The sequence below is a fragment of the Xenopus laevis genome, chromosome 1S (genome assembly GCF_017654675.1).
Source record: "Xenopus laevis strain J_2021 chromosome 1S, Xenopus_laevis_v10.1, whole genome shotgun sequence".
In the NCBI taxonomy this organism is placed as follows: domain Eukaryota; kingdom Metazoa; phylum Chordata; class Amphibia; order Anura; family Pipidae; genus Xenopus; species Xenopus laevis.
This window is the reverse complement of record NC_054372.1, coordinates 192,655,106-192,668,333: the sequence shown is the minus strand read 5'-3', so window position 1 is coordinate 192,668,333 and position 13,228 is coordinate 192,655,106. Positions and strand designations below refer to the sequence as shown.

Here is a 13,228-nt window from a genome sequence, read left to right as displayed (position 1 = left end):
AAGGCCAGCTCAATATCAGCATTTATTTAGCCTTTGTTAAACTGCTACTCCCAATAGGCTGGGATCTGAAACAACCAATTGAGAGTAATAATATATCACTTACCCGAATTGCCTTTTCCAACTTGGCTTTAAAATATATGTGTCGGTCTGCTAGTATCAGTGACATATGTCGAAACTGTGGATGCACAAAACAGATTTTGGGTTAGTTTGATTTATTTAATAATGGCACAAAACAGGAAAAACAGTGTCAATTCTACGATAGACTTTGGAAACAGATAAAAGTAAAAAGTATTTTTTTGGATACTTCAACCACCAAAGAGGATAATACGACTTTGATTCGAAGTAAAATCATTCGAATAACCGACTATTCGATAATCGAAGTACTATCTCTTTACAAAAACTTTGATTTCAATACTTCGCGAATTGAAATTATTCGATTGATCGCTGAAATCCTTCGAATCGTTCGATTTTAATTTGACCACAGGATACCCTAATTCGCTAAAAAAAATGTCAACTTCGATAATTGAAGTTGAAGTGTTTCAATTTGATGGTCGAATTTCCAAGTATTTTTACGTTTGAAATTCGACCATTGATAAATCTGCCCCATAGTGATTCCACAGAGAGATAATCCACAAACATTTGCTTTTACCTTAGGTTTGTTGTCACTCTCTGATTCACTGTCTGATTCACTCTCTGATCCACTGTCTGTATCACCGACTGCATCTTTTATGGGAACAGCTGCAACAAAATGAATCCAGAGGTTAGATACATTGCATGGAAAAGTTCTAGTGACAATTTCTGACAGTTTGAAGGCTATTGGGTTGTAGGGAGTTGTTATATAACAACTTCCAGATTGGGCATCTTGTATGTAAACTACAGAATACTTGGGTTTTAGTAGAAACTGAATTTTTATGAAGATGAACAAAGTGTACTAATTCACTTTTGAAGACTTATTTAATACAGACTTACCTAACTCAGTGGATTCTTTCTTCACAGGTTCCCTGTTCTGAAGACTTTCCTCAATGGCAGGGACAGGATATTCAGTTTTCTGGTTGGTTTTAGAAAAGAGACAAGCGAGTTCATTAATTTTTATAATGAATGTTTATTTCGATTAAAATTGATTTAAATTTACTACTTTGCATAGGTTCTTCTAGTAAAAAAAAATGACTCCTAACTGTGATTAGCAGGGGGCTCATGGATTGAAAATTGTCTAGCATAAATGACTCAACTGTGATTATTCATTTGTTTGGATAAAAAAAAAGAGGCCTATTTGATGTACCTTAATTAATCATTGCTGTATCAAAAATGACAAAGTGTTTATATAATCCTAATGTCTCAATTGTACCCTAACCTTTTAGTTTGTAAACCCTATTGTACTCTGTAATCCTTGTCTGTTATTCACCATTTATTCCCTGTTTGCTATAACTGCAGTAAAGCACTGCGTATCTTGACAGCGCTATATAAATAAATGATGATGATATTATTATCTTATTAATATCCTGGCCACATTGGTTGGTATTTAATGATCTCTATTCTCTTTTAATTGGGACTTTTATTAAAATAGAAATTGATTCTTTTGGAGGAGTGGCTCTGGTAGGTCAAGATATACAAGACTACCTAGTAATAGAAATAGACTCTTTTTGGAAGAGTAAATCTGGCAGGTTAAGATGTAGAAGACCTATCTAACAATAGAAATGGACTCTTTTTGGAAGAGTGAATGTGACTGGTTAAGATACAGAAGACCTATCTAACAATAGAAATGGTCTCTTTGTGGAGATGTGGATTTGGCAGGTCAAGATGTAGAAGACCTATCTAACAATACAAATGGACTCTTTTTGGAGGAGTGGCTCTGGTAGGTCAAGATGTAGAAGACCTATCTTATAAATAGCCGCCCACATAGGGTTCCTTCTGTCCTACCACTATCAGGTCACAGTATGGCCAATAGGAACAATGGCAATATACAATATAGAAAAACTCAATAAAAGTACTAGGATAGAGTAGTGAATTGGTTAGAGAAAAAGAAGACATAAAACCTAGACTTGTTACAGACATTTAAAATAGCATGATATATATACTGTAGATTAACTGTATAACCTCAGAGAGCAAATCCACAGCCATTCGCTGTTACCTGAGTATCGGTATCACGGTCTGCGTCAATGATTCTTTCAGTGTCCGTAGTTTGCTTGAAGAAGTAATCTTCTATTGGGAAAAAATGGCACAAAATGAATCCAGAGGTTAAATACATTGCATGGAAACATTATAATGGCAATTTCTGACAGTGTATGCTTAGGGGCAGATTTATCAAAGGTTGAAGTGAAAATTCTTATTTAAAATATTTTAATTTTCAGCTAATTTTTGTGTTATTCAAATAGGGAATAGTCCAAATTCGAATTTGAAAAAAAATCGAAAATTATATTTTCGAAATTTATCATGTACTGTCTCTTTAAAAATTTGATTCTCGACAGGTCTGAAATGTCGGATTTCCAGATTCTGATTTTCTGTCCTCAGGCTTTAATAAATTCTGAAAAATTGTGCTTTTTTAAAAGTCCAATTTTATAAAAAAAAAATATAAATTTTTTGTGATTATTGCATTCAAAGTTTAGTAAATAACCTACTTAATCATAGAATACACTGTGTTTATGCCATTGGGAGTTATGTACAGCTGGAGGCAACCTCCATGCCATTGGTACCTTTTCTTGAAGTGTTTTTTATACAAGCTTACCTAAATAATAGGATATTATCTCCTGAATATCCATTGTCGCCAATCTTTCCATGATATCAGGGTCAGGGTATTCAGCGCTTGGTATATTTGTTTCCTGGTTTTAGAGAAGAGACACATGAGTTAATTAATCTGTATAATATTAGTTTTTGAAATGAATCTTCAATAGTTAGCATGGAGGTCATGGTGTTATACGGTTATAAGAAAAAGCCTGAATTAGTCTTGAATATAATTAGGAAGTTAAAAAACAGTAGATTTGTGCCCGACTTGACCAATAAGGTGTTGAGCAAAATGTGGCTGATTCCAGGGCCTGGGCATAGACATGATCAAAGGGCCCTATGTAGGTAAGATGGGAGAGGAGAGCATCAGTGGTCAGATGTGATGTTTATCCCTTAAAAAACATTTTTAATTGTTCTACAGACCCTCCAAACAGATATACTATATATAGGTCAGGAAGGTCATGTTCAAAGCATTTGAATCACATGAAGATGTTGGAGCATTTTCGTGTCAATCAAACTCTTTGACGCAGTGATTCCCATCACCTTCAATGCAAAGGTATTTTTGGACATTTGGTGCCAGTAGAGCTCAATTTCCCAATGTCAATAGAACCGGCCTCTATACACCAGTGACCTCATGCTTTACACTTCTCTCCTGCTTACCTGGATTATCTCAACAGGTTTCTCTGGTGTCTCCACAGCTTCTATTCTTCTTTCCTGGTCGTTGCTTTCACAGGTCTTCTGTGCTTCTTGTTGCTTTTCAAGAGAGAGAGAGAGAAATACTCTAATCATTTTTTTTTCATTTTAAATGTAGAGCAGTGCTTAAAAATAGTTTTAAATCTTTGTTTTTTACATTGCAGTTTATTTCAGTTTACCTGGGAGATGTAATCACTATTATCTTCCATAGTAATGTGGTTAAATAAAAAGAAATCTAGTGTAAGTATGTTATAGCATTATAATTAACGTGTTAAAGGGGTTGTTCACCTTCCAAACACTTTTTTCAATTCAGTTGTTTTTAGATTGTTCCCCAGAAATAAAGACTTTTTTCAATTACTTTCCATTATTTATTTTTTACTGTTTTTCCAAAATCTAAGATTAAAGTTGAATGTTCCTGTCCCTGGTGTTTGAGTCTGTCAGCTCAGTAATACAGGCGCAGAGTCTAAACTGTTACAATGTTGGAACATATAGGGGGTTCATGATCAAAGTCCGAATTTATCTCAATATTTTCTGCTACAAACTCCAATCAAATCCGCTCAGGTTTTTTATGTTTATTATTACATTTTCCCGAAAATTTGCTTTGCAGGAAAAAAAATCTGATTTTCAAGAATTTTTCAGACTTTTTCATCTGATTCTCACAATCTTTTCGTAATTGTCACCTGAAAACTCCAAAAACGTCAGGGTATTTCCCGAAACCCAGCGCACATCAAAAAATCATTGGAACTTCTCCCATTGACTTATACGCAACCTCGACAGGTCTGAGATGCCAGATTTTCAGATTCTGACTTTTCCATCCTCTGGGTTTAATAAATTCTGAAGAATTTGTGATTTTTTCAAAGTCAGATTTTATTACAAAAATGTCACAAATTTTCCGTGATTTTTGCATTCGGATGTTTAGTAAATAACCCCTTAGTTGATACATTTCTCAGAAGCATCTCTGGAGTATTAGCAACTATTGTATCAGCGACCCCCCTTGCAGAGCTGCTTCAAAAGGTAAAAAATTATACTTTTCACAATATTAGAAAAATGATTACACATAGAAATTGGAAAGTCATTGGAAAAAGTCATTATTTCTGGTGATCTGTCTAAAAACAAATAGTTGTTTGAAAGTGAACCACCCCTTTAAGCTGGTCATGCACAAAAAAGAGAGTTTAGAAAATGATTAAATCTCAAAACCAAATAGGGGTAGTAAAATTAGGCTTATTCAATCATTTCACCATCTGGCCAAGATCAGATCACAATAGGGGGTGATGTAGATGGGAAATGATTGCAACAGTGGCCCAATGTGATCCTCACCCCTAACAGGGATATATTTGATATCTGGTCAATCCCTAAATCTACTGATATGGCCTGAAACTTCATACAACTTTAGCACAAATACTAATATAAAGCAGGTAATAGAATCAGCACTATTATAAAACGCCAAAATAGAGTTTTTGAATACTTGTTATGAATGAAAACTCAAATTGAATGTGTAGCAGCCATCAGCATTACAGCCGCAGGCACCTTACAGATATGTAATAGAGAATAATACTTTTCCGAAGCCTTACTTCTTTGCAGCCTGGCAAGTCACCTACATAGTCCAAAACACTGTTTGGTTTCTCATCCGCTTCTGTGATATTTTGACCTATGGAGGTATATAAAAAAACAAGTCACTTTTGAGTCTGTTGGGATTTCATATAACATTGCTAATTTAATTGCATTTAATGACATGATACAAGTTATACAGTTCTATAACCTCAGGCAAGTTAGTGATCATCATGATCTGTGGTTCAAATTAGAAATGATTACAAATAAATCAGTAAAAGGGCCGGTGTTGGAGTGTTAGTTCCATGGGCAGAAGTTTGGCCTAGACCAGTGATTCCCAACCAGTAGCTCGTAAGCCATAAGTTGTTCTCCAACCCCTTGGATGTTGCTTTCCGTGTCCTCAAACCAGGTGCTTATTTTTAAATTCCAGGCTTGGAAGCAAGTTTTAATTGCATAAAAACTAAGTATAGTGCCAAGCAGAGCCTCCTGTAGGCTGCCAGTCCACATAGAGGCTACCAAATAGCCAATCACAGCCCTTGTTTAGCACCCCAAGGGACCTTTTCATGCTTGTGTTGCTCCCCAACTCTTTATACATTTGAATGTGGCTCACGGGTAAAAAAGGTTGGGGAGCCCTGGCCTAGACTATACCCTTCAGCAACCAATATTTAATAGAGAATTGAGTGCAGAGATTAAAACTACACATCAATGGATATTGTTAGCTTGGCAATTAACCTCTCTATGTTAGGGAAACCCCTTTTGAGTCACTAAGATGGTATAAAATATTGCTAAATATTTGCATTTAATCACATAATCCTTTGCAGTCGCAACATGTTCAGAATTCGAAATATCTTATAAGTAAACTACCGAATACTTGGTTCTTACAGAGCTGAGTGTCAATTAGAAATCCTGAAAAACTTCTCATTATCACTATCAGTCTTGAAGAATTGTTTTAAAACAGACTTACCTAAATCTTCGGATACTTTCTCCACTACTTCCGTCCTCTCCGCGATTTCCTCGACAACGGGTTTGGGCTTTTCTTCCTTCGGAATTTCTATTTCCTGGTTGGTTTTAGAGAAGAGACACATGAGTTAATTCATTTGTATAAAGATAGTTTTAAAACACCTAAAACTGATATAAATCTACTTTCTATAGATGTTTCTGGTGAGAATGATTAGCAGGGGACTTTAGCATTTGTTTGTCAACAGTCATCGAGGAGTTCCGTGAGTATTTAAAAGCACAACACTGAAGGCCGAGAGTTTTTATACAGGCCACAGAACTCCAAGGTGACTTCTTGTATCCTTATATTTATCAGCAGGGGGTACAATATTTATTGTAATACACAAGGTTCAGTGAGTCAGAAAAGGCATCACTACTAAGTACCAATTATAACTGATGACATCACTAAGCAGGGTCGGATTGGGCCGGCGGGACACTGGGAAAAACCCGGTGGGCCCTGGCACTTGCCTTAGTGGGCCCCACCGACCGCACAAAAAATGTGTGTGAGCTGGCAAACAAGGGCACATGCTCAGTGGTGCGGCACCAGCGGGGGGCAGTGCACACACATTTGGTGGCGGGGGCGGGGCAGTGCGCACGCAGTCGGTGGCTCGGCGGTGCACCAGGAGAATTCAGAGGGGGGGCCAGGACAGAAGTCCCGGATGGCCCCCGGGCCCCCAGTCCGACCCTGTTACTAAGCACTGTTTATGTAGAGAATAAAATACCCCCTATTGTAAAATATAAGGATATTATAAGTCACCAAGGAGTTCCATGACCATATAAAAGTACGAGGCTGAAGGCCGAGTGCTTTTATACAGGTCATGGAACTCCAAGATTACTTCTAATTTCCTTATATTTTCCAGCAAGGAGTACTTTATTTATTATAATACACAAGTTTTAGTGAGTCATGTGACAAAAATGACATCACTACTCACCGTTTATAACTGATGACATCACTAGTCACATTTATAAGGATATAATTTACAAGATATTCATGGCTCTTGTGTATTTTAAGAATATAATTAACAGAATATTAAGGGCTCGTGTGATATTAGAAGTTACCTCGGAGTTCCATGACCTGTATAAATATTTATATGGTCATGAAACTCCTCGGTAACTTATAATATCCTTATAATTTACAAGAGGGGGTACTTTATTCACTATATATATATATATATATATATATATATATATATATATATATATATATATATATATATATATGTACTGCTTACCAGGCTGATGGGCTCCGTAACATCCTCCAGTGGAATCTGGTTAAAAAAGAATATAGTGTTAGTAGGTTATATCTACATTATAACCAATAAATTAAGCTGGACATGCACAAAAAAGGAGACTTTAGAATGATCGTATCTTAAAACAGAGGGGAAGAGCCGAATTTGGCTGATTCAATTATTTCTGGCCAAGATCAGATCATAATAGGGGGCTATGTAGCTCTGATGGGAAAGGAGGGAATCAGTGGCCTCACCCCTGACTGGGATATAATTAATAATTGGCCAATCCCCAAATCTACTGACATGGCCTGGTGTATCATTTAATGATCAACTTTGGGATCAAGACCATAATGGATCAGTATTTTGTCTCCATAATAACATAGATCTTTATATTGCTTACCCGGACTTCTGGCTCTTTCTGTGTCTGATTAAAAGAAAAAAAAAACACATGTTAGATGTTTATGGCAAAATGTCAGATATGTAATCAGTATTGAGAACCTACTATAAATCCCTACTGTTAAATTTAGTCGCCTGGTGATAAAGCGTCTCTCTTAGGGGCGACTAATCTCCCCAAACTGCCCCCCGTCGGATAGAAATTAAATCAGCGGTGGGATGGCACACAGAGCGCTTCATTTTTGAAGTCGCCTAAAGTTTCCTTGTGAGGCAACTTCGGGCGAATTTGGAAAAGAAGCGCACTAATTGCCAGAGATTTAAAGTCAGCAGGAGGCAGTTCGGGGAGATTAGTCGCCCCGAAGAAGAGGAGATTTGTCGCTGGGTGGCTAATCGCCCCCAATCTGAGCGTGTATTTCCGGCCCCTTAAATAGGAAGTCTTGTAATAAAAGGTTGATATAGGTCTAGTAACCCATAGCAAGGCAGCATTTACTGGTCTGGTTACCATGGGTTACTAGACCAAATATTGTACATTGTATTCGATATATTATTAGTTGGTTTGCCTTCAAAAAGAAACGAAGAACTTCTACTTTACAATGTAGTTAACATATTTGCAGCAATTGATGGATTTAGCAGCATGGGTTTCAATACTACTATAAAGCAGGTAATGGAATCAGAGCGCTGCTTCTGGCGCATTACAGATATCTAATAGTGAATATTCATTTTCGGAAGACTTACTGTTTTCTTTGATGATGAGCAACAACAACATATGTATTTCCATAATATTTTAGATCGATTTTTCACTGTTGTAAACATTTTCTTTTCTGCAAAGACAAAAAAAGAAATCACTTTTGAGTCTATCGGGATTTCATAGAATAATTGAAATATTTGCATTTAATGACATGATACAAGTTATACAGAGCTAAGACCACAGCTGTGTTACAGACATTCATGATCTGTGGTTCAAATTAGAAATAATGAAATAATATATCAGTAGTTGGTAAAAATGTTGTTGGAGTGTTGGTTCCACAGGCAGAATTATGGCCTAGACTAAACCTTTAGCGACCCATATTTACAATAGAATTGAGTGTACATTAGAGGTGCAAACTACACAACAACTGGTAAGGATAGATTGCCAGCTAACATCAATATTAACATTAACATATGACACTGCAGGATGCAAAGCGAATTCCCTAACCATAACTCCAAATATATATTTTTAAATAAACCATCTTTTTGTTAATCCCAGTTTAGCAGATTTACATTATTAAATACTAACAGTACCTCAACATTTATAAAGGCGAGTACTTACAATTTAGTTGAGTTGTTCTTGAATAAGAATTTAGGATTTGGAAAATCCCTAAAAATGTTGGAATTAAGCTGCTGACAGTAGCGATGCTTTCTGTTCAGCAGCTAAACACCAACTGATCAGGAATCAGATTGACATTAAACACCTGTGTGATTGTGCATTATGACATCACAATGACATGCCATAATATCCATTATGACATCACAATGACATCCCATAATATCCAATATCACCTCTATTATGACATCACAATGACATCCCATAATATACATATGCAATAAAATAGGCATTATGACATCCCATAATATACATATGCAATATAACCACCATTATGACATCACAATGACATACCATAATATAGATATGCAATACAACCAGCATTATGACATCTCAATAAAATACTATTAAATACTAACAGCACCTCAACAGTTACAAAGGCAAGTACTTACAATTTAGTTGAGTTGTTCCTGAATGAGAATTTAGGATTTGGGAAATCCCTAAAAATGTTGGAATTAAGCTGCTGACAGTAGCGATGCTTTCTGTTCAGCAGCTAAACACCAACTGATCAGGAATCAGCTTGACATTAAACACCTGTGTGATTGTGCATTATGACATCACAATGACATCCCATAATATCCATTATGACATCACAATGACATCCCATAATATCCAATATCACCGCCATTATGACATCACAATGACATCCCATAATATACATATGCAATAAAATAGGCATTATGACATCACAATGACATCCCATAATATACATATGCAATATAACCACCATTAGGGCATCACAAGGACATACCATAATATAGATATGCAATACAACCAGCATTATGACATCTCAATGAAATACTATTAAATACTAACAGCACCTCAACAATTACAAAGGTGAGTACTTACAATTTAGTTGAGTTGTTCCTGAATGAGAATTTAGGATTTGGAAAATCCCTAAAAATGTTGGAATTAAGCTGCTGACAGTAGCGATGCTTTCTGTTCAGCAGCTAAACACCAACTGATCAGGAATCAGCTTGACATTAAACACCTGTGTGATTGTGCATTATGACATCACAATGACATCCCATAATATCCATTATGACATCACAATGACATCCCATAATATCCAATATCACCGCCATTATGACATCACAATGACATCCCATAATATACATATGCAATAAAATAGGCATTATGACATCCCATAATATACATATGCAATATAACCACCATTATGACATCACAATGACATACCATAATATAGATATGCAATACAACCAGCATTATGACATCTCAATGAAATACTATTAAATACTAACAGCACCTCAACAATTACAAAGGTGAGTACTTACAATTTAGTTGAGTTGTTCTTGAATGAGAATTTAGGATTTGGAAAATCCCTAAAAATGTTGGAATTAAGCTGCTGACAGTAGCGATGCTTTCTGTTCAGCAGCTAAACACCAACTGATCAGGAATCAGCTTGACATTAAACACCTGTGTGATTGTGCATTATGACATCACAATGACATCCCATAATATCCATTATGACATCACAATGACATCCCATAATATCCATTATGACATCACAATGACATCCATAATATCCATTATGACATCACAATGACATCCCATAATATCGATTATGACATCACAATGACATCCCATAATATACAAATGCAATAAAATAGGCATTATTACATCACAACATCCCATAATATACATATGCAATATAACCACCATAAATATATATGGGTAACTGGATCTATTTTTTTATCAGAAAGACCAGGTGTTTATAAATTCACAGGTTGTGTAACGTGCAACAGTTTATTACTCGGCACACATTTTGTCTATCCTTATACGGGTAGAAAATAGTGATGTGCGGGTCGGCCCGATACCCATGGGGTTTACTCGGGTCGGACAGGTTCGGGCCAACCTCACACTTCTCTTCACCACCTTCAAATGCGGCTTCAGCACAGCACGTACAGCACATACATCAGCACAGATGATCCCAGTACATAAAGAACATAAAAGATCTGCCAACTTCCTAGACAATTCTCATGAGTTCAGTAGGATCCTGTTGGATGAGACTGATGAGGAATACAGCTCTCTAACACTCACCTAACGTTTATAATTACAGCAGTATGAACATCGCCCAGCAGTATTATATGCCAATTGTAATCCTCTGCACTCCCTTCTTTGGAAAACTAAGCTAACCATACCTGTACTCATAAATGTATAGGAAACAAATGCTTTTCTGTATATATATATATATATTGTGTCCAGATGATCCCAGCCAATATGTCGGTGCCATGGATTTTGATCAGTTCAATGACTGGACAGGCTTGAGAAATGAACTGGCTGATGCTCCATCTAGGCCAGTGGTTGACAAACAAGCAAATAAAGAGGAGCCGTAGTTACCCTTCCCTTTCTGCTTTTCCAATCATTTGGGCTTTTGGACTAAATGAATAGATCAATACAATGTACGACCCCTCATATGATAACAGGCTGGTCCAACAGACTAACACGTTTAATACCTTATGGCAGTGGCTCACAAATTGTTGGACTGTTCCTCTTGGAGCAATGGCAGGAAAAACTCACTGTGAGAATTGGGGAGAATAGATCATTTTAATGTCCTTCATGTGAAAGTCAGGTCTGAAGGTCAGTTAGGGTGAGATTTGGGGTAAATATGTATACGGAATTCATTTTAGGACATCCTGTGGCGAAATACCCTTCCTTCCTCAGCCCTCAACCTTAGGCCCTCAGCCTTCAGCCCAAGGGCTGAAGGCTGGGTGCTGAGGGACGAAGGCTGAGGGCGGAGTTAGCATGACTGACGGCTGAGAATGGAGGGAGGAGGACGGAGGCGTGACTGCAGATTTGGACGATGAGTGACAGTAAAAGCACCCGATGAGCCATTCAGAAGGCATAGGACATTGCAGGAAGGAAGGGTATTTTGCCGCAGGATGTCCTAAAATGCATACAATACATGTGGAGCAGAGCTGGCAACTTCTCATCTTGTTTGTTATATGGCAATAAGCTTTGTTCTTATTGGTTCAGGAATGTGACTGACAGTGTTCTTTCACAGAATGGATATTTTTTCTGTTTTGTGAAACTGAGCTTTCATTTTGTGGAAAGAAAGAATTCTGTACTATAAAATCTTGCTTTCTGTCACAAATTGTATAAAAAGAACAGAGGCGCCAAAAGAATAAAAGGATATAAACGAGTTAAAAAACAAAAACTTGGTAATCAGAGGAGGCAGTAGTGGACTTACCTCCTCCAAGCAGACACAAAACGACTGTAATTAAGCAGTCAAAATTTATTAACGAACTCCAATCAGTACAACGCGTTTCACGGGGCTCAGACCCGCTTCTTCAGGCAATAAAGAAGAAGCGGGTCTGAGCCCGTGAAACGCGTTGTACTGATTGGAGTTCGTTAATAAATTTTGACTGCTTAATTACAGTCGTGTGTCTGCTTGGAGGAGGTAAGTCCACTACTGCCTCCTCTGATTACCAAGTTTTTGTTTTTTAACTCGTTTATATCCTTTTATTCTTTTGGCGCCTCTGTTCTTTTTATACAATACTAAGTCCACCCTGGGTGAAGGGTTGATACCCTTTTTCTATCTACAGAGAGCGACTTCTTAATCCTGAGTGGGGTCAGGAAAATCTCCCCACCTGCCTTTACAGTGGTTGCCTATTGGTAACCCTGGTTTGTGAGTATATGTTATCTACTCTTATTTCATTATCCCTTACCAATACATATTACACTATTGGGGCTCTTGGTGTTCCTTTTGTTTATTTCTGTCACAAATATCTCTTTTGTCATTCAAATCTAGCTTGACATGCACTAGTTAGTTACACTATTATATATTATGTCCACGTTTTTTTTCATAATACATTCTGTAAGTAACTTTGCACATAAGTGAGTCCGTTACATGGAGGTTATACATTTGTGAGACAGATTGCTTGTTTTAATGTACAGAATGGAGTCTGTGATATAATGACATCCTTTTGTGCACTAACCAGATTTTGTTCTCATTCTTTAATAGAAATAAGTCGTTTGTATATTTTTTTTCTGTGTATGGTCACAAATACTCACATACAATGAGAGACATAAAGGGGCCGATTCACTAAATTCGAGTGAAGGATTCGAAGTAAAAAAACTTCGAATTTCGAAGTATTTTTTGGGCTACTTCGACCATCGAATGGGCTACTTCGACCTTCGACTACGAATCGAAGGATTCGAACTAAAAATCGTTCCACTATTCGACCATTCGATAGTCGAAGTACTGTCTCTTTAAAAAAAACTTCGACCCCCTAGTTCGGCAGCTAAAAGCTACCGAAGTCAATGT

General features: G+C 36.9%; 1 protein-coding gene and 1 long non-coding RNA gene across 2 annotated transcripts; both read right to left on the bottom strand.

Annotated features, from left to right (window-relative positions):
• Nucleotides 1–7: 7 nt before the first annotated feature.
• On the bottom strand, nucleotides 8–6,044 carry LOC108705460 (titin-like). Its single transcript, XM_041579209.1, has 8 exons — nucleotides 5,924–6,044; nucleotides 4,983–5,059; nucleotides 3,379–3,471; nucleotides 2,723–2,816; nucleotides 2,129–2,199; nucleotides 970–1,048; nucleotides 650–738; nucleotides 8–175 (listed from the first exon to the last, which is right to left on the bottom strand). The coding sequence occupies exons 1-8, from the start codon at nucleotides 6,042–6,044 to the stop codon at nucleotides 23–25; spliced, it is 777 nt and encodes a 258-aa protein (XP_041435143.1). The 3' UTR covers nucleotides 8–22.
• Nucleotides 6,045–7,186: 1,142 nt separating this feature from the next.
• LOC121398733 lies at nucleotides 7,187–8,401 on the bottom strand. The gene is made up of 3 exons (XR_005964472.1): nucleotides 8,313–8,401; nucleotides 7,585–7,608; nucleotides 7,187–7,223 (listed from the first exon to the last, which is right to left on the bottom strand). It is a non-coding gene; the product is annotated as an uncharacterized LOC121398733 (long non-coding RNA).
• Nucleotides 8,402–13,228: the final 4,827 nt, after the last annotated feature.

What these genes read in the sequence shown, in the direction of transcription:
- LOC108705460 (XM_041579209.1), bottom strand. Translation starts at nt 6,044, where the DNA reads ATGTGTCTCTTCTCTAAAACCAACCAGGAAATAGAAATTCCGAAGGAA. An exon ending in GAAAGTATCCGAAGATTTAG is followed by an intron (nt 5,060 to 5,923) that starts GTAAGTCTGTTT and finishes ATACCTCCATAG; the next exon opens with GTCAAAATATCACAGAAGCG. An exon ending in GAAAGAATCCACTGAGTTAG is followed by an intron (nt 739 to 969) that starts GTAAGTCTGTAT and finishes ATTTTGTTGCAG; the next exon opens with CTGTTCCCATAAAAGATGCA.